The sequence below is a fragment of the Parasteatoda tepidariorum genome, chromosome 6 (assembly GCF_982258835.1).
Source record: "Parasteatoda tepidariorum strain Cologne lab strain chromosome 6, Ptep-v5.0, whole genome shotgun sequence".
Lineage (NCBI taxonomy): Eukaryota > Metazoa > Arthropoda > Arachnida > Araneae > Theridiidae > Parasteatoda > Parasteatoda tepidariorum.
In genome coordinates, this window is record NC_141760.1 from 26167810 (window position 1) to 26195666 (window position 27857).

Sequence of the window (27857 nt, forward strand, 5' to 3'; positions counted from 1 at the left end):
TTAGTTAAAAGTCTAGCAATTTTAATTTCCTTTTCTGCTTATTTTGCTACATATTGAAAACCTTTAACCAAACTGAATATATGTCTCGTAGCATTGCGGCAAACGCGTCTGTCTAGATACTGACAAAATGTGTGCCAGTGGAGGAGTTGGCGCAGTGTAGTATTATGGATTACAATGTCCACTAACAACATTCTACCACTTTAAACAACCAAAGCTAGAATTCCTCATACCTTCTAAGAGATCTATCTATAAGAATCTTAAGTTGAAACAGAAGATGACCAACCTGATTGTTTTTCTGGAAGGATACGAGAAAATCCTGAAGTAATTTTCAAAAAAAATGACAAAATTATGCAATGGTAAGCCCCAATCATTTCTAAACTCGACCAATAAACCCTGGATACTTCATAATCAAAATGCCCTAACTAATAGAAAAATCATTTTATTTTTTCAGTTTTTGCGCTTTATTTTTGAAATTTTGTATTTTTTTTTTTTTTTTTTTTTGGTTTCGTTTTTTGTTGCTATTTGCTATTTTTTCTCTTTTCTTTATCTGTCTCCTATCTTTCAACCTTAACCGTTAACCGATAAATGTCGCTGTAGGGACATGGGCACGAAGTTTAATGTTGGTGTGAGTGTAACGTTGCTGAGGTCTCTATATAAAGCTTGTTTATTGGGTGTACAACTATAGTGCATAGAGCATCCTACTACGATTCCACTGGGCCTTTGTTTGAATCTTGCCTGGAACCTGTATACCGTCGAATCTTACCGGTACTGTTTCAATTCTTAATAAGTTAGGCTTTTAGATTCAACTATATTGCCATTTTTTGCCCAATTTCGAGAAATCCTTTTATTTAGTGAAGTGTTTGATTAAAGCTTAGGAAATTAAATATAAGATATTACTAGTTTTAGTAGGGGTTTATTTAGCGTGTCTTATTCGGATCATAACATTTGGGCATAATTATTTATTTAAATACATGCAGTCAAAAAGAAGACATTTTTCCAAACAAAATAGAGATAACTTTGTGCAGGTAGTAAAATAATGTACAAGTAATGTATTAAGTTCAATCGAAAAACGTAATAAATCAAACGGTTGTTTAGGCAATAATAATTATCTAAGAGCCAAGTACGAAGTTACTGCAATTTGAAATAATAAAAATCGAAAAACTTATCCAAACAAAGTAGAGTTAGCTTAGTTCTGGTTGCAAAATAACGTAGAAATAAAACGTATAATGTATAATTATACAAGTTCATATAACAGACGGCCAATTAGATACAATAAAGTGTTTAAAAGCACAAATATCGTGGTACTTCAGTCCTTGCAAATCACAATGAAGAGATGTGTCCGCACAAAGTAGTATTAGTGAAGCAAAATAACGTAGAAACAAAGCGTGTTTTCTACAATTAAACTAGTCCAAATAAAACGGTGATTTAGATACTATTAAGTAAATATAGAGCAATCACTATGACACTTTAATTCAAAAAAATAAGAATGAAGAAATTTATCCGAATAATGTAAAGATAGCTTCATGCTGGGTAGTAAATTAAAGTAAGAACAATGCATTAAGTACAAACAAATATGTTTAAAAAACAACTAGCAGCATAACAACTCGTGCAAACTAGACTGAGGGGATTTTCCCGAACGATGTAGAATTAGTAGAATATATTAACTTAGAAATAAAACGTTTTAAGTACAATAAGGAAGTTCATAATACAAACGGTGGATTAGGTACAATAAAATAGTTAAACAACAATTATCATGTCAAAAGTAGATATAGTACTTCAGTTGAGCCAAAAAGAAAAGAGATTTGTTCCAACAAAGATAATTATAAGCGTAAAGTAACGTTGAAAAACAATTTACAGTACAATTGATTACAATTGAACGAGTAAAAAAAAAACACAATTATAATAACCAATTTAGGTATTATAAAGTAACTAAGGGTAATTACAATGACAATTCGATTCAAGAAAATAAGAATGAAGAAATTTATCTAAGGGATCTAGTGGTAGCTTTGTGCTGGCAGTAAAATATAAGGTTAAAAAAATGCACTAAATACAAACATGTTTAGAAAATAAACTTGTAGTTTTAATGTTAGGACGTAGCATATAGAAAAATAGAGAGGACCGATTTAGTCAATATAAACAGTTGACGGGAAAAAATTATCAATAGGGAAAAACCTCTGCTTTGAAAATATGTAATTTACTGAAATAAATTAAGAGTATTTTTAATCACGGTGATGTTTAAAAAATTAAAATACATTTAATATCACTATATATATATATATATATATATATATATATATATATATATATATATATATATATATATATATATATATATATATATATATATATATATATATATATATATATATATATATATATATATATATATATATATATATATATATATATATATATATATATATATATATATATATATATATATAAAAATATATATATATATATATATATATATATATATATATATATATATATATATATATATATATATATATATATATATATATATAAATATATATATATATATATATATATATATATATATATATATATATATATATATATATATATATATATATATATATATATATATATATATATATATATATATATATATATATATATATATATATTTCAAAACTAACCAGAGTTTATAGTTTGGGAATTGTATTTGGGAATAGTATTGAATTCGCTAATTAATCACAGCTCATATACCTGACATAAAGTATTTTCTTTGATGAGCTTCTTTGTTTTGATTGATGAGGCCTTCTTGATAAGCTTGGCGAGCACCGTACTGCAGAATTTTAAATACTTGTTCCTCTTCTTCAACTAATTCTTGAGCCTGAATTTCAAATTCTGCTCTTATTGTTTCAGAAGATCTCCTTTCATCCGGTATAATTGTGAGCAAACTTTTTTGTCCTGTATTCATTTCCTTCCTAAGACATTCATAAAAGAAACACATATTTCAGCTTAAACAACAGCAAAGAACATGCCAAGTTAAACTGCTTGGGCTTCAAGCATCATTTTCAAGAATTAATTTCTGTATTTCTAGAAATTCTTGGAGGATCCGCCCCCTTTTTGCACCGTTCACCAACCCACGAAATTACTTGTCGTTATTTATTGTTTATTTCTCCTTAAACATGATTATTTATCACAAAAACAATGAACATTTTAGATTTAGAAACGATACAATTATTGCAGCTTTATATTATAAGCAGGAGCTAAGCCTGTTCACTTTCCTGTTCGATGCAGCTCACCAACCCCGATGATTGCCTCTCTGTAATTGTTGTTTGATGTTGTGGCTTTTATTTAAACGAAAATTGAGATTATTTACTTAAAATATTTCTAATAAAAAGAATTCTATATAGTTGAGCATGAGTACCCCCTTTTCCCCCATTCGAATATTTCCCATATTAATTTTCCCATTTTCCAATTAAAATCTAATAGTGAACATTAATTTTTTTAAGTAATTATTCTTCAAAATAAAGTTTAAAATTTTAAAGAAATTTATTATTATAATGAATTTGGTGAATTTACAACCGTTATTAAATATTTTCTCTTTCCAAACAGGCTGTTATAATAAATGCAATTTTTGCATACATCCCTTAGTGCATGAAGATGATCGTTAAATTCTAAATCATTTAACGAATCTCTTTAACTGTAATTCATAATAATATATTAATGTATTTTCATAAAAATGAATAGTTGTAAGACGGTTAATAATAATTAGACACCGATTTAAATAACTTTATCTTTAAAAGTGACGTAGAAATAAGTTATAATAAAAGAAACAATTCTATTAATTTTAAACTTTTCAGAAAACAATCAAAATTAAAAGCGTAATAATAGCAGTACAGACAAAGGCCTTAAATTAAATAAAATTTTTATTGGAAAACAGTACCTTTACGCCTTTTAATAATTTCATGCTGCAACTAAAAAAAAATATGAAAATCAGTGTGATTTTTTCGGCCAATAAAAATGACTGTAGTGGAAAACTGTGCTAGACTATTATTTTTTAGGTTAAAAAAGACATAGCCTAAAAAAAATTAATTTTTGTTATTAATAGCTTAAACAGGAAGAGTTTTTTCTTAGAATGTATCAAAAAGAGTCATTTTCTAAACACTTTTTTCAACAATCAGTATAATACAGTTTAATTAACTTTATTAAGTAAATGGGATTAAAAGATTTATTGTAATTGTGAACAAAACTTGAATTCAATTTGAGAAACTTTTTTGCAATTTGTATATTTTTAAACACACGTTTTGTTGATAATTGTTTTGGAAAGTTATTTTTAAGCACACTTCATTAAATACTTAAAATTTTCAGATAGGTAAAATCCAAGTATTTATTTTGAAATAGATCGTTTCTTTCACCGTTGAACTTTAGTTTGAAGCTATAAGACATTTTTATGTCTACAAATCGAGAAAATGTTAACTACAGAAAAATATTGTTGAAATTCTTTTTCTAACATTTGAACAATTGAGCAGAAACTTCAAAGAAATCACAAAACCAAAAGTTTTTAAGATCCAATTATTTTTCTTAAAGAAGTTCCAAAAATGTATTGAGGAAGCTAAAAAAGATGAAAAAAAAGCGTCCGATAAAAAAAATATTTCTTTTTATGAAGTGTTTACAAGATTAGAAATAGAAATAGCAAACAACAATTTTCATTTGTACGATTTCTCTTAATGCTGAAATGTAGCAAGCAAAAGAAATCGTGTTCTTTTCATTTATTTGTTTATTTTTGAAATAATAATCTAGTTAAAAATATGGCTTAAAAATAAAATGTAGATTCAATTCTTTCAGTTATTTTACAGGTTATAATACTTTTTCAGCATTCATTTTGAATGCGTTCTTACAGTATTTAAAAAGCAAAATACATATTCTCAATTTGATATCCGAAGTAAAATAATTTAAATTAATGATTGAGTTTTGAAGTCTTGCCTCATCAATATGCTTTTTAATTGCAACCCGTTACAGATTATAATGCAGAGAAATTTGACTTTGTTCTCCTAAAACTGACCAACTATTACGAAACCTTTAAAATCCTGTATGAAAAACCATACTATCTAAATAACCAATTTATCAGTTAAGCAAATCGATGGTTACGCTTTTTTATATTAAATATGTTAAGACAATCATGGATAGAAAAATTTCCAAATAAAATAAAAATAATTGTTTTATCTGTAATGAAAGAATAATTCACTTCTTAAAAATATTTTGCGAAGCATTTTGATATAGAACTGTGTTTGAAAAGAAAACTGCTGAAACTGCCTTAACAGTTATATATTTTATGCATTCAAAATCATAATTTAGAAGTTTGAATTGTAGTAAGCTTTAAATAAGTATTTAAAATCAAGAAACAATCGCACTACTATTATTGCAAGGTTTTTATTTAACTCGGCATGGTGTAAATTTATGAAGAACTAAATTCAGTGTCGAAATTTCTACTATTGTGAGACTAGAGAATGTTTTGAATTCAACTGGTTTTAATCGTTTTCTAATCGATACAAACAGAATTTGTAGCAAATTCAAATTTCGATTGTTTCCAGAACAGTAAAGTGCTTGGATTTCAACTAGAGCAATTTTACCGGAGGACAAAGTGTATTCCAATTGTTTCATGACCACTAACAGTAAAATTTATCACCATCCTACATCCATATTAAATTTATTCAAAAAAAAGTTCTTACATCTATCTTATTAATAATAATGAAAAAAAATTTAAATGTTCCGTATGTCACTACCAAAATATATTTATCGCCACTATTTTGCTATTTTACTACCGATTATTTTTTTTACCGACTATTTATGATGATGAAAATTTAGTTGAAGTTGTGTTTCAAATGACAATACAAAACTACATTTATCACCGCAAAAGTGTTCACCATATTTCGACTCGTTATAATGATCATGTTTTATTCGAAATTGAGTTTCGAATGACTATACAAATTTAAAGTTATCATAAAAAAATTACCACTTTCCGACAAGCTATCATAAAACAATTTTACAGTAAGCTGTGATTCGCATGGTGATACTTAATTAAATTTATTACCAGAAGAGTTTTTGCAATTTTTGGGCAAAGTTGTGATGATTAAAATTTAATTGAAGTTGTAGTTCAAATGACATCAAAAACTAAATTTATCTCCATAAAAAAGTTTTTACTACTTTCCGATTAGCTACAATGATCAAAATTTAATTGAGGCTGTGTTCCAGGCGACTATATAATCGTTTTTTGAGTGCTACAGCTACGTTTTTTGACCAGTACTGATTTGTTGACAAATATACTTAAACACGTATTTCGAACTATGTTCTAGAACAAACAGCGTTAAAACTGAACCAAAAATGGAAATGGATGATACTTACCTAAATGAACACTTCAGTTTTTGATTTAAAGATTTGACTACGTATGTTGGAGGCACCATATTTGAGTTAAGAGTATACCATTGTTTTAAGAGACTGACGTTTAATCCTGCTTCGTGAGCTTTGTCATAAATAGGAATAAACCATACCGTATTTTTGACCACTACTGATTTGTTGAAAAATATACTTAAACACGTATTTCGAACTATGTTCTGGAACAAACAGCTCTAAAACTAAACCAAAAATGGAAATGGATGATACTTACCTAAATGAACACTTCAGTTTTTGATTTAAAGATTTGACTACGTATGTTGGAGGCACCATATTTGAGTTTAGAGTATACCATTGATTTAAAAGACTGACGTCTAATCCTGCTTCATGAGCTTTGTCATAAATAGGATTAAATTCTGTTGCTTCTATACATCTTGGAAGTGGACATGGTTTGTACTTGTTTCCAATCAGACACTGTCAATTTTCAAAATATAACATTTATAAGTATAAATAAGTAGGCATTACTATATAAGTATTATATACTATATAATATAATATTATATACTATATAATATAATATTATATACTATATATATATATATACTATATAACTATTGTTCTATAGCCTGATATACTTTTTATAAGTATTAAGAAAACTATAAATTTTAACAGAGAAACTAATTTGCAGTGTCAAAATAATGAATTAAGAAAGGTAATTAAATGTTTGATAAAAACACTATGTAAATAAAGGTAAAGTCCATCGTAATACATATGAGGGAAATATTTAAAATATTGTGTATTAGTTTATAGATTTGTTTACAGAATGTTACATCTTACACAATCTGAATTTATTGACATTGTATGAGCCAAAAACATAGTACAAATTTTATGAACTCGAAAATTGTATCTGAGAATGACCCACAAAAAAGTCCGGATAAAATTACGGTAAAAAAGTGCTGATATCTTATTGGATCTCATTTTCCGTAGCCTATTTTACCGTAAAATCCTTTTTTGTTAAAATTTTTATACCTTAATTTTTACAGTAATATTTATTTAATTAAGTGATTCAGGGATTTTTCGCTTAATATTACAGTATAAAAATTATGGTACATCAAATTTTTTGTTCCGTATAATTTTACGGAAAGCAAATACCGGCACTCTAAATAGGGGTACTTTTTACTGTAATTTATCCGGAGATTTTTGCTGTTTAAAGACAACGTAAAATATTGGCAGTATGCACAAACTGAGAAAAAAGGATTTTCAAAACTACCAAAATAAGGTAAAATTTACGACCTTTCTTGGTCATCAAAACGCTCGGAAATCTTTACCGAAGGCTTTTCTTATGATTTTGGTAAAATTAACGCGAAAATATTGTTTTATAATATGTGATAAAATTTGGTTAATTTTATTATGATTCCGTAGGGCGTGACGTTAAGCCCATTTGTTATATTAAATTTACTTTAAAGTTTTGCATTTCTTACCAAGAAATAAAAACTATAATTTTGAAACCCAGATTTTCCGGTTAGCCGTTACCATATGTATAGAAAAAGCACATAAAAATTTATTATAAAATAATTATTATGAAAAATATTATAATGTTCTATCTGTATTTTCTATTTGACAATGACTTATAAGCCTATATTGAGCACACAAGTCAGCAAATGTATGTAATTTCAATAAACCAATAAAATAATTTTTATAAAATTATATAATGAATGGTTTAAATATGGTACATTTTAGCCTTATAAGACAGGTTCAGGATTTCTTTACCAGGACTAACATTACCATACGTTTTTTAATTTCCAAAGATGTTTTTTTTCTGTGCGCATGTTACATTTATGTTACAACGATTTTACACCATTAAAATTTCTTTCCTATCTGAAATTCTGAGACATATTTAATATTTTAAGTCTATGTTCTGTTATACATGCATTGGTTTCTGGTTACTTAGTCATTCATTGGGACATATCATTTAGAGAAGAGTTTGGTTTGGTAAGAAACCAATTAATATTCATTCTATGAGTAACATTTTGGAATGATTCAAGTGCAATAAAATCACAAAGATTTTTTTTTATAATCTTGCTTTTGTCCTGTTATTTCATAAATCAATTTGCTATCTATTAAACTGAAGTCGCCCCAATTCACATAATGTCATCTCTTTTCCGTGATTGTAAGTTAGTCATTTTCATGCTTTATAAACGAAAATATGAGGTTTATATGGATGTTGCATGGAAATATTTGCACGTTTTTGATGCTAAAAACTTGTTTCTTGTATTTTCGAAACATTTTCGCCTACTTCAAATCCACTAAATTTGAAAATTAATTAAGAATTTTTAAGATTCACACTATATGTGACTTTCTGAGCTACCTCAATATGTTTCGAATGAATTTTGATAAAAGCTCAATTTCAATGAAATTTGTGGTTTACCAATCATCAACAGATTATGTTAGATAACATTTTATAAAAACACTCTACGTCTATTTAGACGTTAACATTAAAAAGGTGGTTTTTAAAATTTGATCACTAGATTTCTAATTCGACCAGTCTCAATTTCTTGAATCTCTATTAAAATAATTTTATTCTTTGAATTACAGTATCATACAGTTGTAAATTTTAAAACTCAAATATAAAATTTATGAACTATATAATTTTTATATTATTTTTTTCGTATTATTTTCTGTATAAAATATATATTATAAAGAAATTATTCATCAGTGTTTCATATTGTATTATGTAAGTTGTTTGAATGATATCTTACAATGAAAAAGGAACTAAAAAGTCATCATAATCAGTCATTTATTTCCATTAGTATTAAAAAGGTTATAGGCCTATTAGTATAAATTATAAAGGTTGGTCTGGGAAAAACTTCGCGTGAAGGTCAAGGTCCTCCCTGGGCTGTCGAGCCATTGATGATGTTCATTATAAATTATTTTTTGATTTTTATTTAAATCTTTAGAAAGCAGAATTATTTGTTTGGTTTAATAATGTGTTTTTAATGATGATGAATTCTGCAAATATACACAAAATCGTCTTATATATCAAATTTCTTTATAGACTAAAAATTACGGTTTTAGAAAAAGGATTTTGAGATTAAATCAAAACGCATGTAAAATTATACTTACAAGTAAAAAGCAGCCTAAAGATTCTCTGTAACTGTTTTCAATTTCTTTTAATTGTAATTCAAATGTATAAGGATCGTAGGTAGAGTCTAAATCATTTCCCTGTTGGACATCCAAAATTTCAAAATCTACAGCAGATGCGGCACAATGTCTTTGCAGTTCAGGCCAAACATTTTCATGTAGATACCGCCTTTCCATTTCAAAATCTATAAAATGTAACACTTATTATGCACAAATTTTAATGCAATAATTAAATATTTCGAAATACATAGCATAAATGACAAATAATATATGAGAAATTAAACTTCTAAATGCTCGAACACGCTTTGTAGATGACTAGGCTTGCACTAAAATTTGCAAAATAAATTATTATTTATTTATTGATTTATTACTTATCAATAATAAATAATCCTGGATAATTGATAATTCATAAATTATCAGCCAATAATTATAAATTATAGGTTTCTTCATTAATCCTTAAAGTAAGCTGAAACAACTAATTGTGCACTGCGTTTCGTAGACATATGCTGCAATTTGAAGTGAATTATAATTAATCTAACTTTTCGGGAAAGAAAGTTTGTTTTAAAACGTAAATTGCATGCGTGTCTCTTAATTGTTTGGAGAGAAGATAATAAAAACCAGAGAGGATAAAAAAGGAGAATGTTTTAAGGAGAACAGTTGCAAATAAAATTTTATTTCTTGTAAGAAATAATCCTAGAATCAAAAATAATTTGAAGAAACGCAATTATAATAAACGCATACAAGGAATATCAAATGTAGGGGAAAAAACTTATTCTATTCAGAAAAAAAAAACTAAATTTCAGAAAGCGTTAAACTTATTTTGTTTTTAATTTAGGAGAGCTACTTCTTGAATAAATGAAAATCATCTGAAATTATTAAAACAAAACTATACCTATTTATTTAAATAAAAAGTATGTGAGTAAGATCTCTATGATATTAAAAAGGAATTTGCTGAAACAACCTTTCTAAACAGCTGAAAACCGCTTTTTGTATTGAAAATTTTTAATCTTGTTATAAATTATGTTGCAATAAAGCATTAAGGAATGCGAATTTATCTCAAAACGTAAATTATTCGCCTGTCTTTTGGTGTTAAAAATGAATTCATTAAATTTTTAATACGTGCCTTCTCAAACACGCTAATCCGGATAGGAAGTGAAGAAAGGGGAAATGATAACATGAATAGGAACTGTAAGAAAATATTGCAGATAAATTAAAGATAAGTTCCTGCCTTAAATAAAATCCAGAATGGATAAGGGATTGAAAAAAAAGTTTATACCAACAATAAAATGCGGTAAAAAGTTATTTGAAAAATAAAACAAATTTAAGAACTCACTTATTTTTTTATAATTAAAATTGATGCTCCTTAACCAAAAATATCCATAAAAAATATAATACTAATTAAATCTGTTTAATTTACTAAATAACACATACAAGTTATTAGCCTGCAACTTGATGAAACAATCTCGTTTAGAAACAACTTTAAACTACATAGTATCCCCAATTTTTCGTAGTTAATTTGTATTACATACTTTCACAAGTTTATTCTGGCTTAGATAGCTTCCAAATATTCCATGATAATTAAGTAAATTACTTCAAGAATAACGATTGTCTATTCCACACGGAATAATTCTCATTATTTAAATGTCATACAAAGACATTATGTGGTTTGAGAGACAGGCAATTTCACTAAGTAAATCAGCTTATTTGTTATGTATGAAAGATATTTTTCCTCACTTTGTTGAGATTTAAAAGAAATTGTGTTTTTGTGTTTTAATTTGATATTCTTGTTTGTATTAAAATGTGTGTCACAAAATCTAGTCATATTCTTTCTCGACAAATGTAATTTTTTTATCATTACTAAGCAACAGTTTTATTAATGAAAATTTCAAAGAATATTTTGAATAGGATTTGAAATCGTTTTGCTGCTTTAATCCATATCACTGTATCAGTTAATAGCTATATATATATATATATTAATATTTGTTCTTTTTATTTTCTTTCTGAAAACAGATAACTACTGTTGTTGTTGTTTCTAATTCCACTTCTAATGCAAAACTCGCCAATCATTGACCTTATATGAATTACTCAGGAAAGCGTGCCTTTCTTTTGACATGAGTGCACAGCAAGGTTGAAAGTGCGTCTTAGCTCAAAACCTTATAAATAGATCGTAACATCCCTCATTCGTGAGGCACTTCCTCAATTTAGACATGAATCTGAAGGGCAAGGTAATTTCTCCTGATTCCTGTATCCATGGTATTACTCAGTGACTGACCAAAAGACTTTCTCTTCCTCAGATTTTTCTGAGCACGCATTTCGAATGTAGGTGTAGCTCTTAACGGAGTTGAGAATCGAAACTCGGTACTTCTTTACTGGAGTCTGATTCTCTAACCTTTGGGCTACCCGGCTGAAAGAACTACTAAATTTTTGATTTCAATTTATCTCTCTAAAAACTGCAAAAATTATGTTACATATTGATATTTTTGCAGCCTTATTTTTCTTTAAGAATAATAATAAAATTCATATTTCTTTTATTTAAATAAAGACTTTTCACACTAATTAGGGAAAAAAATACTGTAAAATCAAAACCAAGCATTTCTCTCTTCTCTTCGCTTCTCTCATCGAAACCGCAATCGTTTCACTGATATCTCTAAGTTTCAAAATTATTGCTTCGTACCCAAAAATTTATTCCAATTATTTTAATGTCTAAAATGATATTTTTATTTTAAAAAACAATATTTATGACTTTTGAATGACATTTAGACAATTTTAAAGTTCAATGCATCGAAAAATGTATTTTCACATATTGCAATATTTCATAATTGTAACAAATGGTATCATTGATTTTTCATTTAATGCTCCGAACCAAATATCAATCTTAAAATTCTTATTTTTCTTCACTGATCTCGCAAGCAATTTTATTTCATTATGTATATTGTTTGTAAATCTGGTTTTTTCAAGGACTTGAAACTTGTCATTTGTTATTTCCAGTTTGTATATTTTTGAAGCGAATGAAGTTTTTAATCTAGTAATATCTTACTAATTTATTTTCTTAGAATTATTTATTTAAGAGAAAGAAAGAGAGTCATTTTTGATAAGTGTATTTGAAAATATATTGATAAGGAAGGAAAAAGTCTGTCGATAAATTTCCTTCAAATGGAATCATATGGAATGCTGCATTACGCCATACGTGTTTTTATGAATGGGGATCAATTACTCTATGAATGATGATTCTCTTGTTAACGACATTAGTTCCTCTCCACCTCTCCGTAGCACATGAAAATGCATCTCACTAGCTCCTCTCGGTTACGGTGGTTTTTCTTGTTTTGATTTTTATTTTTTTTCCTCGTCTACTGTGGCTTTTTCAAGTTTTGTTTCGAACTTTAATTTTTCCCTTTTTTGTTGATAAATTAATCGTTTTATATTTCAAATCAATTTTGTTTCTTCTCATTCATATCTGGCAGGCTTTTACAATGAGCGTCTGTTTTTTGAGCGCTTGAAGCATGTCTATTTCCAATTTGTATATTTTTGAAACGAAAATTAATTTTTTAAATCTAGTAATATCTCACCATTTAAGTTTCTTTAGATTATTTTTTAAGCGATAGAGAGAGAAAGAGTAATTTTTGATAAGTGCTTGATGTAATATACTAATAAACAAAGAAAAAATCTGTTGATAAATTTCCTTCAATATAATTAATAAGGAATATTGTATTACGCCATGCGTGTGTTTATGAATGAGGGTCAATTACTTTATAGTGGTATCTAAACATAGAGTCAACATAGCTGCGACTAACCTGATTTTGACGAGATTACCAGGATTTTGACCATTCTGGATGGTTGCTTAGGAGCACTGATTAGTTTTCATGCAGAACAGAATCGAAAATACTGTCCTGCGAATCTGCCTTGGTCCGGAGAATTACTTGGCTATTTTTCATTCGTTTATATGCTTTTGATACTTCTGTGCCAAATCTTATTATTATCTTTTGCTATTTTCATGACAACAGCACGTTTCAGATTTCAAATCACTTCTGTTTCGTTTTATTCATGTCTGGCAATTCATGGCAGTGAGTGCCTGTTTTTGAGAGCTTGAAACATGTAGTCTGCTGTTTCTAATTTCGATATTTTTGAAGGGAATTAAGTTCTTAGTCTAGTAATATCTGACCACTTTAGTTGCTCGTAACTATTTAAGAGAGAGAGAGGGTAATTTTTAATTTGTGTATGAGATATTATATTAATAAACAACGAAAAATTTGTTTATCAATTTCATTCAATAGGAATCAATTGGAATGATACATTACGCCGTGCGTGTTCTTATGAATGAGCGTCAATCGCTTTAATGCGATATCTAAACATAGTATCATCATGATTGTAACTTACCTGATTTTGAGGAGATGACCATAATTTTGACCACTCTAGATGGTGGTTCAGGTACACTCGTCACGTTCCCATGCAGAACAGAATCCAAAATACTGTCCTGCGAATCAGCCATGGTTCAGATAATTACTTGGCTATTTTTTATCAGTTTATATGCTTGTGATATTTCTGTGCCAAATCATTTCTAAGGAAACAAAATTAAAATGCTAATAATACTGAAAAAACATGTAAATAAATCTGTTTGCATTTTCAACATTTAATACAAGAGAAAATAATTTTACATATTTTCTCTAATAGATTCCACGTCATTAAATTCTTACTTTAAGCATTTAAAAAATAGGAAAAAAAAACTTAAGTACTATTTCAAGTTTCTAAAATTTAGGGAAAAAAAGTGATAAGTTTATAAAAACGAGAGATAAAAATATTCCATAGTATAATTAAACTCGCATTAATAAAAAAAACTCGTAATGAACAAAAATAAATTGTCAATTTCAAAGCAAGTATCAACTTAAATACTTTCATTGATTAAATTAGTACTTTACTTAATAAACAGCATACACTGACAACAACTTGAAATTTATAAATTTTTTGTACGTTTTTTAAAGAGAAATAAATAAAAGTATTAAAGTCGATTATTAGAAAACGATTACAGAATTATCGGATAAAAAAATTCTGTGGTGTTATATCGGCTTTTTACTTTGATTATTCATGTGCTTCATTTCTTTTTGTATCGCTAGTTTTTTAATTAAATATTATTTTACAATGAATGTTCTAAAGGGTTGAAAATGTAATTAGCAAATTATTAAATGACTTATGAAGTTAATTATTATTCAATGAATGAAATTTCACTTATTTACCAAATGGAAAACGATACTCATATGAGTCATATCTTTCAGGCAATTATTATAGTTTTTTCCTTTTCTTTTTGTCGAAATCATTGGTACTCCGGTAGTGATGATTGCTGAGGAAAGTGACAATAATATCTGTCTTTACCATTGTCAGTAACAGCACTGATAGAAAACAAAGTAGAAACCCCAAAATCAATGACTGAAACTTCAAAATTAAAAATGGGAAACTTGAAGAAACCAAGGTAAGTACAATGTACAGAAAAAATCTCCGGAACACACTGTGAAAAATTCCGGATCAGAGTAAAGAGTACCGGCACTCAAGTTTCCGGTACTTTTCACCATGAAATCCATTTTTACTGGAGCATGTTACGGAACAAAAAATCTGTTAAGCCGTAATTTTTGCCGTAATAATTACCGCAAAATCACTGAATCCCTTGAATTAAATAACTGATACTGTAAAAATTACTGTATATTATTTCATGGAAAATGAATTCCATGGATGATACACCCAAAGTGCCGGTAATTTGGTACCATTATGCGGACTAGAATTTTTTAAAGTGCCTGTTGTCACATTAAAGCACCGACAAAGAATTGACCATTGGGTTTCAAATCCGAAGTATAAAGGGAATAAATCAATTGATAAACTGCATTGTTGAGTATGCCCTTTGGATCTTAATTAAGTGATTTTTCGTGAGGGTAGCGTTGACAAGATTGAAAAAGAGAAAAACAGTCCTTATAAAATTACGCAAAGTAATAACATTTACATTTTCTGTATGGTAATGAAAAAAAATTAATGCCAGATTTCTGTATTAAGAATGACAGCTTAACTGTTGTCCTGCTCTATGCATCTCATTATATGGATGTTACAGTCCTGTCTGTTTGTGATGGTGTCTTCTGAGCCGCAATCAGAAGAAAAAGATCCCTGGACTTGTATACTATTCTCAGAAAAAAGTAGGTTCAGTCTCTCGCCTGATTGTCGACAAAAACTTATCTGGATTGCAAGTGATAATGTATATCGTACAGCAAAGCCGTGTGATTATACGGACTAGAATCATAAATAATAGTAGTATATTGAGCCAGGCTGGCTCAGGGGATAGGGCATTCCCCTTTCAATTAGGTGAACAAAGAGAAGGTTTGAATCCCAGAAGTTTTTGGTAAATACGAATTCTACTCTTGGCTAGCACCGACCTCAGTGCTAGACAAAACATGGGCTAAAATCCCCATGAGTCAACATGCGTTAAACATGCGCTAAAATCACCCTAACCTTGAGTGGTTTTCGTGATTTTCTTCTATAGAATAAGCTAATGAGTTTAGTTCCATCAAAACTGTGCTAAAAAAGTTAGTTCTTTCCTGTTTTATTCAGGAATTACCTTGTCTCAGAACTGGAACTATGACTGAGTATATAACGATGCATCAATAATGTTTTACTGCTCACGTTCGTATTCTCTATTGGTGCTACTACTTGTACCGATGACAAAGCAATATTCCGATGAGCAGTCATTAGTCAGTGAGAATATTTAGCGTTTTCCACAGTTAGCATATAGCCCAGACCTGAAATCCGTCGCAAATGTTTTGAATGCTTTGAGGAAGAGTTTTACCAATCGACACATACAATGCCCGCAAATAAGCAAGGATGCATTCATATAGAGGATTTGGATAATTTAATGCTTTATTATTAAAAAATCTGCTATAAAATATAGTAACATGCAATTTTAACATTTTTAAAGTACAGATGAAACAAACAAAAAATGAAATTCTAAGTAAAATATTTATCCTCCTAATTATATTTTATACAAAAAATTCCCGAACAGAGTTATAAGTACCATAATAAAAAAAATAACACAAATGTGAGTTATTTACTGTAAATAAATGTATTTTTTTATATGTTTTTGTCACAAAGAATAATGAGATTCCGAAATAAAATCATAGCAATACGTAAATGCAGTTTCTCGAATAATAAACAAGTTGTTAGATAAATTCTCGTGCAAAGAACAGAATATTTCGAGAAACATTGCAACCATATATAAAAAAATGTTTCAAAATAATGTATAGAAAAATATACCCATATTGACAAAATGATAATGATGCATTAAATTGAAATCTTCCGAGTAATTTGACAGAAATATTTTCCAAAGATTTGTTTTCCCCCCTTTAAAATGCTTGTTGTTTACTATTTTTATTCATCATTAGACGGATTTGAAAATTTCTATAATATGATTGGCTCACGTTACAAATAAAAGTGATTTTTCAAATCTCTTGCATCCATAAAAGTAGCTTTTATTTCAAAATAATTGTGTTACTGCATTATTTCAATAATTAAAATTGCAATGTATTTTTAGTCGAAAACAATGGATTAAGAAACAAATGTTGTGCATAAGTAACTTTAAATTTTGCTGTAATGAGGGTTTCAGTATATTTCTTTTGCTTTCGAGTTTAGATTTAGTAAATCGTTTGACAAATTTGGCAAAAATACTTATAAAATGTTTCTTAATTACATTATGATTTCATTTTATTTAAGTATATGTTTTATTTTCTAGAGGTTAATATTTTGCAACCAACTATTAAAGCTGGGAAAGAAAATGTATTAGCATGCATGCAGTACTTATTTATTTAAATTAAGAAGTCTCCTAATTTGGTCTAATGAGATTCGTCGTGTGTTGTGGCACCAATTATGATACTTTTCAGCCAAGGCTGGAGCCAGACACAACATTAGCGGGTAAATAACAAATAATAATCAGTTAAATTTGATGCCAGGAACTCTAAGAGTGAAGACGTGAAAGGGTCTTATTCCTAGATTCCATATCTGTTTAGTATCCTAACGCTTATTTGTTTGTTTCATAATCATTTTATTTCAACAATAAATAGTTGTTTTCCTTTAAATGTTTTAACGATTAATTATTTTAGTTAATTCTTGTGTTTAATAACAACACTACAAAATTGTGTACTCATAACGAGCATACAGTATGATTATTTCTAATCATTTGATCCCCTCAATATTTTGTTCAGAAACATGTTACGTAACCAATATTTATCTTTAAGAACTACAAGGTTGCCATTGGGTGTAAAATTTTTTACAGCTTCGTAAAATAACTTTGTTCGATTTAAGAATTGCTTAGTGAAAAAAAAAATGTCTTCTTATTCGAACTGTTTAAGAGTTTAATTTAGTTTTCAACATTTATTAGTGTTGTAAATCAAAGCAATATTTTTACATAAGTTAATATGCTTTCGTATCATGCATTAGAATCTTGCAAAAACTTATACTCTCATTATAGCTTTTTAAATTTCTGAACGAAGAAAAGAATATACACTATTGTTCCCCACATTATTTGGTTCAGAAAATTGTCAACGATCCAAAAAATTATATTTTTAACAACTGTAAAGTTGCCCGTAGTCGCATAGTTTCCCATCTTCCTGTAACTGCATATATATTTTTAAGAAAATAATGCAATAGGTACTATTAAGAGTTATGCAGACTTTTTTAAAATGTTTAAAATAAATAAGTGAAGTAACCAAACCTCGGATTTACATTTCAGGATTATATTTCACTGAACTATGTAGAAAACAGTTTCTTCGATTTTTTCTTGAAGCAGGAACTTTTAAAGACACCAGAAATTATACTCTAAAATATCTTTCAATTTTTGAAGTGGAAAAGCGTTTCCTGTATGCGCACAATCATATTTAAAAATATATAGCTCGAAATAAAATTCTCAAACCATTTCGGACTTCTCTAAAAGGCTTACAGTAAATGAGAGAAGTAACCAATCTCAAGATTTACATTGTTTGATTCCAACATTTTTAATCATTGATCATCGGAATATGAATGTTGGAAATGAAAGCCTTTCCTTATTTAAATGTTAGAATAAATTCGTTTATTACGTTGAGAAATTAGAAATTTATCTTATTCAAAAAATCATCTGACTTTTGCCCCTTTTATTGTTTGATACAGGAACATTTTTCAAAACTCTCAAAATTATATTCTAGAAATGTTTTTATAGTTGCCTTGATAGTCAAAAATTTACTGGTTTGCAACAATCACATATTTTAAAATAAACTTAATTCAAAATCAAATGCTAAGGATTATTTGGACTTCTCTAAAAGGCTTAAAATAAATTAGAGAAGTAATCAAACTCTGATTTACATTGTTTAATTCCAATATTTTTATTCTTTAATCATCGGAATAGGAATATTGAAAACCAAATCTTTTTCTTATTTCAGCGAAGGAATAAATTTATTCGATACGTTAAGAAATTAGAAGTTTATCTTACTGAAAAACTCAGGTGACAATTACCCCTTTTTATTGCTTGATACAGGAACTTTTCAAAGCTCTCAAAATTATATTATGAAAATATTTTTAGAGTTGCCTAGATAGTCAAAAATTTACTAGTTTGAAACAATAATATTTTTTTTAAATGAACTTAATCAAAATCAAATGCTTCGGTTTATTTGAACTTTTCTAAAGGGCTAAAAATAAATTCAATAAGTAACCAAACACCAGCTTTGTAATTTTTTATTTTATATTTTCAATCTTTAATCATCTAGAAATCAATAAAAATGAAAACTTTGGCATTATTTCAGCATGAAATTGAATATCTTTGTTATGTTTAGAAATTAAAGATTTCACTTATAAGACTTTGTAGGAGCCAATTATCCCTTCTATTATTTGATGGAGGATACAATAACCTTTCAGACAACCAGAAATAATATTTTTTTAAAAATATCTAAAATTACTCAGAGTGCCGAAAGTTTACTTGCTTGCAGCAATCATCTTTTAAAAATCATTTAGGTCAAAATAAAATGCTAAGATTTCTTAATTCTTATCGAAAAGTTTTAAAATAAATAAAAGTAGTAACCAACCTTTAGCTTTAAATTTACTTATTCTAACATTTATAATTTTTAATAATCGGAAAATGAATGAAGATCAAAGCTTTTCCTTATTTCAACGTCAGAATAAATTCTTTTGTTTAGCTTAGAAAGAAGAAATCCATCTACCATTGAACCAGGGATTTTAATTTTCAACCTTTGTATGACATCATCTTTAATCTGCATAGAATTTTCATTTTTTCGTTGAAGAATAATGGAAAAGGTCGGAATTTTGCAGATATTTGATAATATTCCAACTCTGTTGATGACAGCTTATCTTAATATAGATTTCAATTTATTCGCTGGATTTCTCTAAAAAAAGAAAGTTCTTCGAGTGACTGAAGATGTCGTTAATAGAAATCCGGAATCTTTAAGGGAAAGTAAAAGGCTATTTGAATTTAAAGGATACTGATAGTTTGAAAATTGATGATTGGAATAAATTGAATTGAGGTTCTAAATTTATCAGTACGAAATTACAGGTGTTTGTTCTCAGTTAGTAATTATTTGCTTTACTTGCATGACTTAATTTGTAAATACGCTTACAAAAATTTCCCGGAAAAAATGGTTAATTAACTATATATAATGTTATTTTACCATATTCAAGCAAAACAGTCAAATAACCATAATTTAAACGATATTAAAACTGTTGACTAACTGCCTTCACTTAAAACCTGTAAACAACTTGAATTTCATCGCACCACCTAGGACCACCTAATAAAGCAGATTATACCTGCATATTATACCAAGCATATTATACCACCTACATATTATAGCCGAGAGGACTAATCTACAATTCTCTAAGTTTTAATTTTTTTAATAGATTATTTTAAGCTGTGCTAATTATATATTAATAATAAGAGTGTACTCGTTTTGAATAATAAGAGTTATCTGGTTAAGAATGTATATGCTTATTATATATTTTATTGCATATTTTAATACGAATTTTTCTGTGCAATTTCTAATTAACAAAAAAAATTTTTTAAACGAACAAGTGAAACAATCGAATTATTGAAACGAATGAATTAAAGGAAATAAAATAATTTCAATTGAAATATTGACTATCTTGCTTTTATTTATTCAAAGACATTTATGTAACTAATAGAAACCAATAAGAAATGCTTAAGCAAATGTCCTAAAACTAGTTTTTACTTTAAGATTCTCTTGTCAAAATTTAACATGCAATTTCAAGCCACTAATGTGTTCAGAATTTTTTTTTTTTGGTTAATATCATAAATGCGAAAGGAATTATTTTCAAAAAACCAAATTTAAAAAAATAGTCGTCGTAACAATGTAACAAAAAATAAAGTGTAATAATTGGTTCTGAAAAAATACTAATTAATGTTTATTTGCGTTATTTACGCATAATTATTACGAAATGTTATGCGTATACACTATTTTATATATTATGGACTAAAATATAATAAGATTCAATTATGGAAATTTAAAATCAAAATCAAATTTTTCTAACAAAACAAAGTTTCTTCTAAAACACCATTGACTTCGCTCACCATCCCTCATGGTTGTTCAATTTAAAGATTCAACTAAAAAAATATTCTCTTCGAAGGAACAATACCACGTGATTTATCGGTTCATAAGAAAGTGCCAACAATAGGGTGTAACAATTAGCGACGCTTTACTTTTTATGTTGAATAGAGATAGTATCGACAATTTAATTTCAACGAATTTTCAAGACCTTATCATAAGCTATTTCTTTCCTTATTTCACTTAAAACATTTTTACTATGTTAATCAAAATCAATCAATTAAAAATTAAAGCAAATAAGCAATCAATTAATAAGGAAATAGACAATCAATTAAAGAAGAAACAAACAATCAGTTAAAGAAGAAACAAACAATCAATTAAAGTAATGCTCCTTAAGAAGGAACATTGCCACGTGATTTACTGGTTCACAATAATGTGCAGCAAAAACTTAAATGCGATTACAGACAATTGATTTTTTATGTTGCATAAAGATTTTATTGACAATTTTATTTAAATCAATTTTTTTGAGACTTTACTTTAAGCTTTTCCTTTCTTTTATTTGACATAAAAGCTAGTAGCTATGGTAATGAAAGTCAGTCAATTAAAGATTAAACCAAATAAGCAATCAATTAATGAAGAAATAAACAAGCAAATAAATAAGAAATATTCTTTAAGAGGGAACATCACCACGTAATTTACTGGTTAATAAGAATGCGTCGACGATAGTTAAAAACGATTACAGACCATTGATATTTTATGTTAAGAGATACTGTTAAAAGAATTTTTAAGACTCTACGTTTAGCTTCGTCTTTATTTTATTTCTCCTATAAATATTTGCTACGATAATTTTTATTTAAATTTAATATTTATATTATTATTTAAGATTTATTTATTTATTTTTTTAGAATAAAATACTTGTTTGATTTTTTATTATTGATTCATATTCATATATGCCAAGATTATAGTTGATCAAGTATTTAATCTATTATGTCCTAACACATTACTATCAATGTTATACATTAAATTATATGCCCAGATAACAAACAACTGCAAGCGTTAGGGAAAATAATTAGTGCAAATTAATATACCTGAAAAGAATATTTATTAACCGTCACAGATTTGTCGGAATTTGAAGCAATCATTTCCCCACATTTTTAGTAAAATTTAATTCATTTATTCAACCCAAGAATTATGAACTAGTCTCTGTACATTTTCATTATTCAAAACAAGTTCGCTCAACACTCTAGGTTCACAAAGAGTAAATGATTTATGGCTTAGTGTTGCCATCTATTCAGGCAGAAACATTAGACATATAAAGCAGACGATCTTTAAATATTTAACGTTGCTCATCTCTACACCATCTCCCCAGGCTACTAAAGAGAACAGAGGGTTGTAAAAATGGGCTGTGCTTATTACAAAGAATAGGGTGATAAGACGATAAAGGAGGCTTTATGCATTTTATTATTTAATTAGTCTGTAAAATTTTAAAAATCCCTTCTCACCCGCATTTAACGGAAGCGCTCATTTCGTAGAAAGCTTATTCGTTAGGTATTAGCATTATACATAATAATTAAATTAAAATCCATAGATTTTCATTTTATAATTAAGTACGCTTTAGATTTTGTTTTGAAATAATAACATTTTCGAAAGTTAAATCGTTACTTAGTAAAACTATTACAATATTTTATATCTTATGTATTTTTATCGACATAGTTTGGTTTATTTTAATTATTGTTTTTGTACATTGTACAGAGTGTAAATTAACTTATATTCTATTACTTTTAATTTAAAAGAAAAACATGCGTGGTACATTAAAACACATGTTTTAGAAAATTATGTGTGCTTAAAACAATTAAAAAAATATGTGAGCTTAAGGCATCAAAAATATGTGCGCAAATACACTGTGAAAAAGTATGGTCAAAACTACCAGAATATGGTAAAATTTAAAGTGTTTCTGGCTCTATGGAAACACCAAAATGCTTGGCATTTTTTACCGAAGAGCTTTGATAATGATTTTGGTAAAATTAACAATAAAATATGGTTTTAAAATATGTGATAAGAATTTGGTAATTGCGATAAGATTCGGTAATTTTATAATGAAGCTTTAAAGCTTTGCATAAAAACCTTTTTATTTGGTTAAATTTACTTAAAAGTTTTATATTTTTTACTAAATGTGTAGTAATAAGAACTATGATTTTGAAAACCAGAATTTCCGGTAAAGCGTTACCAAATGAACGGAAAAATTACTAAATAAATGGTTGAAAACCGTATATTTTGGTTTTATGAGCCAGAGTTACTGTGTTTTTTTACCTGAAATGTTATTACGGATCAAGCATTATCCCAATGTTAAGGATCAAGCATTGTGATAAATTAACCTTCGGGGAGGAATTTTTATGGAGCTAATCCATATTACCGTTACAAGGAGACAGATATCAAGAAAATCCTCAAAGGTTAGCCTGACTGCATGGGAATTCTAACCCTTGTTCCGCCCAGTACTGATGATATTTTAAAGGTAGGACTGTTGTCTGTGCAAACTGGGAGCAGAACTCTTATCAATCGGTTACCACTGGGTTCAAACCTAGGTCTCCTCATTAGGAGGCGAACCGCTCTGTACGCTGAGTCACCTCGGCTCTGCTGTACTACCTGCAGTATCATATCATATCATTTTCTGTCGGCAATAAGAGGAAAAATTGAACCCACTCTCGTCTGAGAATAGCATACAAATCCAATGATATTTTTCTTCCAATAGTGATTCAGACAGCAGGCGTATAATCCTCTTTAATACAAACCTCAAGCAGTAGTTTTTCGAAAGATTCGCTTACCATTGTCAACAAGTAACTGATTTTTATAATGAGTAAAAATCATGCACGTGTGAGCAGTGATGGATCATGGGATAGAGCGTTCGCCTTCCAATGAGGTCGACCGGGTTCGAATCTCAGCAATAGCTGGTCGATACAAATTCCGCATACGGTTCGCACCAACCACAGTGCTGATTTAAAATATCTTCAGGGATAAACAGACCATGGGTTAGAGTCCTCTTGCTGTCTGGCTACTCGTGGGAGGTTTTCGTGGTTTTCCTCTCCATGTAACGAAGGTGAGGTTTAGGAAAACCAAAAAGTCCTCCACGAAGGCAAATTTGCTACGAGAGCATCGAAATGCAGGTAATTTTTTTCAAAGTGCTTTGGTAATTAATTTTTTAAAATTAATAATAAAATGTTGCTTTATATTATATACTAGCCGCCTAAGGCGGCCAGCTGTCCGCCACGCTAAAGGTTTCCGCAAATAAAGTTTTTTAAAACATAGCAGGAAATCTGAAGATTAGTGGACAATTAAAGTGTTTCTGTCCTGCAATTTTGTCTTCATATCCAGTTCTGCTGCAGATGTGTTATAGCTCTTGAGGATGTTTGAAGATGTAACTTTGCTATGGTAACCTAACCTATAATATAACTATCAGGTGGAGACTTGTTTTTTTTTCTTAAAAAAAGGCTTCAGAAATTGTAAAAGCATACAAAAGTTGCTTTAAATACATGAAAAGAACACGAAAACGAATTAATTTTTTATGGTATCTATTTCTCTATAATTTTTTTATGGTATCAATTTCTATTTCTATATCGCTACAAAAATTAACGTCGGGTAGACTATATTTGAGGGTGCCCCTTGATTCTCGCCAAGTTGTGATCGCGGTTGATCGCCAAGCTGGGCGATGTTGAAACCCAATCGTGATTCTCAACGGTTTAGATTTTAGCGTTATTAATGTTCAACGGTATACGTAATTTCAGAGGCTCATTAGTTCTTCGTTAGATACCGGCTGGTAAGGTTACTTTTACTTCTGGTCAATAAGATCGAAGGTATGTGGGCAGTCATAAAAAGGGACTTTATAAAAAAATGTCATCACCAGTTCGGTACCACAAACGCCATTTTCGATTCATATTTCGCCGAATTTATGTGACGATGGAGGTACACAGATTCTATTCACGATGAATTTAGACAGTATCTAACTGGGGTAGACTATACTTGAGGGTGCCCCCGCCAAGTTGTGATCACGATTGATCGCCAAGCTGGGAGATGCTGAAAACCAATCGTGATTCTGATTGGTTTAGATTTTAATCGTGATTCTGATTAGTTTAGAATTTAGCGTTGTTTTTAAATGAATTTTTAAATGTAATTTCAGAGATCCGTTAGTTCTACTTTGGATACCGGCTGGTAAGGTTATTTTTGCTTCTGGTACTAAAAATGAATACTGTCAATAAGATAAATCCTAAGTTTCTGTACGATTTTAATAACAATGAGAAAAAAACAGTGATTGACTGGTGTATGAATGAAGGTTTAATTAGTAATAGATATAAATGTCCTGTTTGTGGGTTACCACGGCGTTCCCGGCAAACAAATATGGCGCCAAACATAAGTCGCCAATTTCGCCAAGGGGCACCCTCAAGTATATTTTTCCCTCTAACTGTTATTAGATAATTCTGTACACCTAAATCTGAGTATATTCAAGCTTAATGAAGAAGTGAGTTGTTTTTTTTTCCTTTTCTTTCTGCACCTACTCCATTAATTTTTGCTTCGATTCAAAATCCTTTTTATTGGATTTATTAATTTTGCTTATATTGGGTTCATTGCAAGCTTTTTGCGATGTTTTGTTGAAATTTTCCAATGTTTTTTGAAATATCATTATGTTTTGGCCGTTATTTCTGTTACCACGGTGTTCCGCGCAAACAGGAATAGCGCCAAACATAAGTCACCAATTTCGCCAAGGGGCATCCTCAAGTATAATTTTCCCTTATCGTCTTCGCTTAAGAAAAAAAAAAAAAAAGAGCGTGGAAAGAAGAAGAAAAACTTATTATAACAATTATGAACAGCGATAAATATATCAAAGCGTAGCGTTCTATTTACGTATCTAATATGTTGCCACATTTTTAGTACAAAAGTTAAAGCTTTATCCACTTTGATAAATGTAAACTAATGCGAACCTTACAATTAAATTATTAATTCCTTCGTATATTATTGGTTTAAGTTGTCGAAAATTAATATTTCAATTGTAAGGTTCGCATTAGCATACATTTATAAGAGTGGAGAAAAGTATATGCATTTTTTAATAGTTTCTTGAATATGGCTCTTTGAAGACGAAAAAGCATAGATTTTCTTACAAAATGACTGATAACTAAGAAACTAATCCAAATTTTTGAAAAAGAAAAAAAATACTTCTTCATTATGTCAAAACACAATTATGTGCCGAGTTTCGTGCCTGGGCGAGGCTTCTGGGGCGATATATTGTGATTACAGACACACACACACACAGCCGCTTTTATTATTATGTATAGATATAGATTAAAGCTTGATATGAATAATAAAATTTAGTTACTCGTAGTTATACTTTGCAACAAGGCATAAAAAAACATTTATTCCGTTAAATAAACTTTTCTACTTTGTATATTTTTTTAAATGTTTGAATGTTAATACAAACAATAGTTTTGAAAACCGAAATTGACTGTAAACCATAAGATATGAAAGAAAAAAACTATTAAATAAGTGTTTTAAATATCGTATATTTTAATTATATTAACCAGATATGTAATTTTTTTATCAGAAATATCATTAAAAAACAGTAAGGTAATTTTACTAGAATTTGTTTTTCCTTGTGGTTTGCATAAAGAAATCAAATTGCATACAAAAAGTATATTTAACGAGATCTTTTCTGTAATGCCTTATGTTAATATTTTCAGATTTCTTAATGGATTCACGAATAATATTTGAAAAAAATATTTTTTTCCGGTTATTTTCAAGTAAAGAAAGTTAATGAACTTCATATTTATTGTATTGAGCACTTTTATTTCCAACTGCTGGTGAACGCGTTCAGGTTTATATTTAGAATATTGACGTCACAATTACGTCAATAAATTGCATTGAATGCTCAGGAGCGAATCTATAATTTTAAAGTCAGAAAACTAGCTATTAGAAATACGTGTTTATCATGATTTTATACTCATGTTTCTTAAAATAGATTTGTCAGACTTTCTTAATTATTATAGGATAGTTAAATTAAGGTAAAAGTGTAATAGCTTCGGTGATCAATAACTTGTCAAAATATTTATTATAACTAGTAATAAAAACTTGTATCAGAATTTTGGAAAACTCTCTATATGTTTTTGAAATTACTCAATAGCTTTAAAAAATGCTTATTTTTTGCTATACGCCTTCTGCTATACGCATTTTTTGCTGTACGTAACTGATATACAGTAGCCATCTAAACTGGAAATGCTCTTAGGGGCTTTTTCGAAATTCTTTGATCTTTAATTAACTTGTTTTTTTTTAATCCTATGTCTCTTCATTAAAGATAGTTTATTCAAACTTAAACCCGAGAAAATTTATTTAATAATCATTTCATATACAGGCAGTTACATGAATACGCTTTAAGAGAAGTAAACTATAATATTGATACTTATAAGGCATTTAGAATCTTAAAACGGAGAAAATTTAATTCAACCTTAATAATATATTTTATTTTCAATGGCAGATTATAGACAGAGACAGCATACATAAACATCTAAAAATAAGAACCGAAAACATATTTATCACTCAATTTATCTTAATTTATCCTTAGTAATATGGATAAATTGAGTTACATTTCTGCTGAAATTGAACTATAACATCTTGTAATCAATTTAAATCCAAGAATCGGGATAATATTGTTCAACTTAACTAAGGTTGCAGTAAACTCTTTAAAAATTTTATAGCTCTATCATTGTACTCTATTTCTTAAAATTATCCATCGAAATATATTAATATCCA

The 27857-nt window shown here is 28.4% G+C and overlaps 1 protein-coding gene across 1 annotated transcript in view; it reads right to left on the reverse strand.

Annotated features, from left to right (window-relative positions):
- Positions 1-27857, reverse strand: part of LOC107450170 (NACHT and WD repeat domain-containing protein 2-like) — a 147872-nt gene that overhangs the window by 59563 nt on the left and 60452 nt on the right. The window contains exons 2-5 of the mRNA XM_071178889.2: positions 13882-14062; positions 9490-9692; positions 6641-6840; positions 2734-2954 (exon numbers count right to left, since the gene is read on the reverse strand). Of these exons, the coding sequence (XP_071034990.2) occupies positions 2734-2954; positions 6641-6840; positions 9490-9692; positions 13882-13993 (736 nt within the window). The 5' untranslated portion in view covers positions 13994-14062. The remainder of the gene's footprint in view (positions 1-2733; positions 2955-6640; positions 6841-9489; positions 9693-13881; positions 14063-27857) is intronic.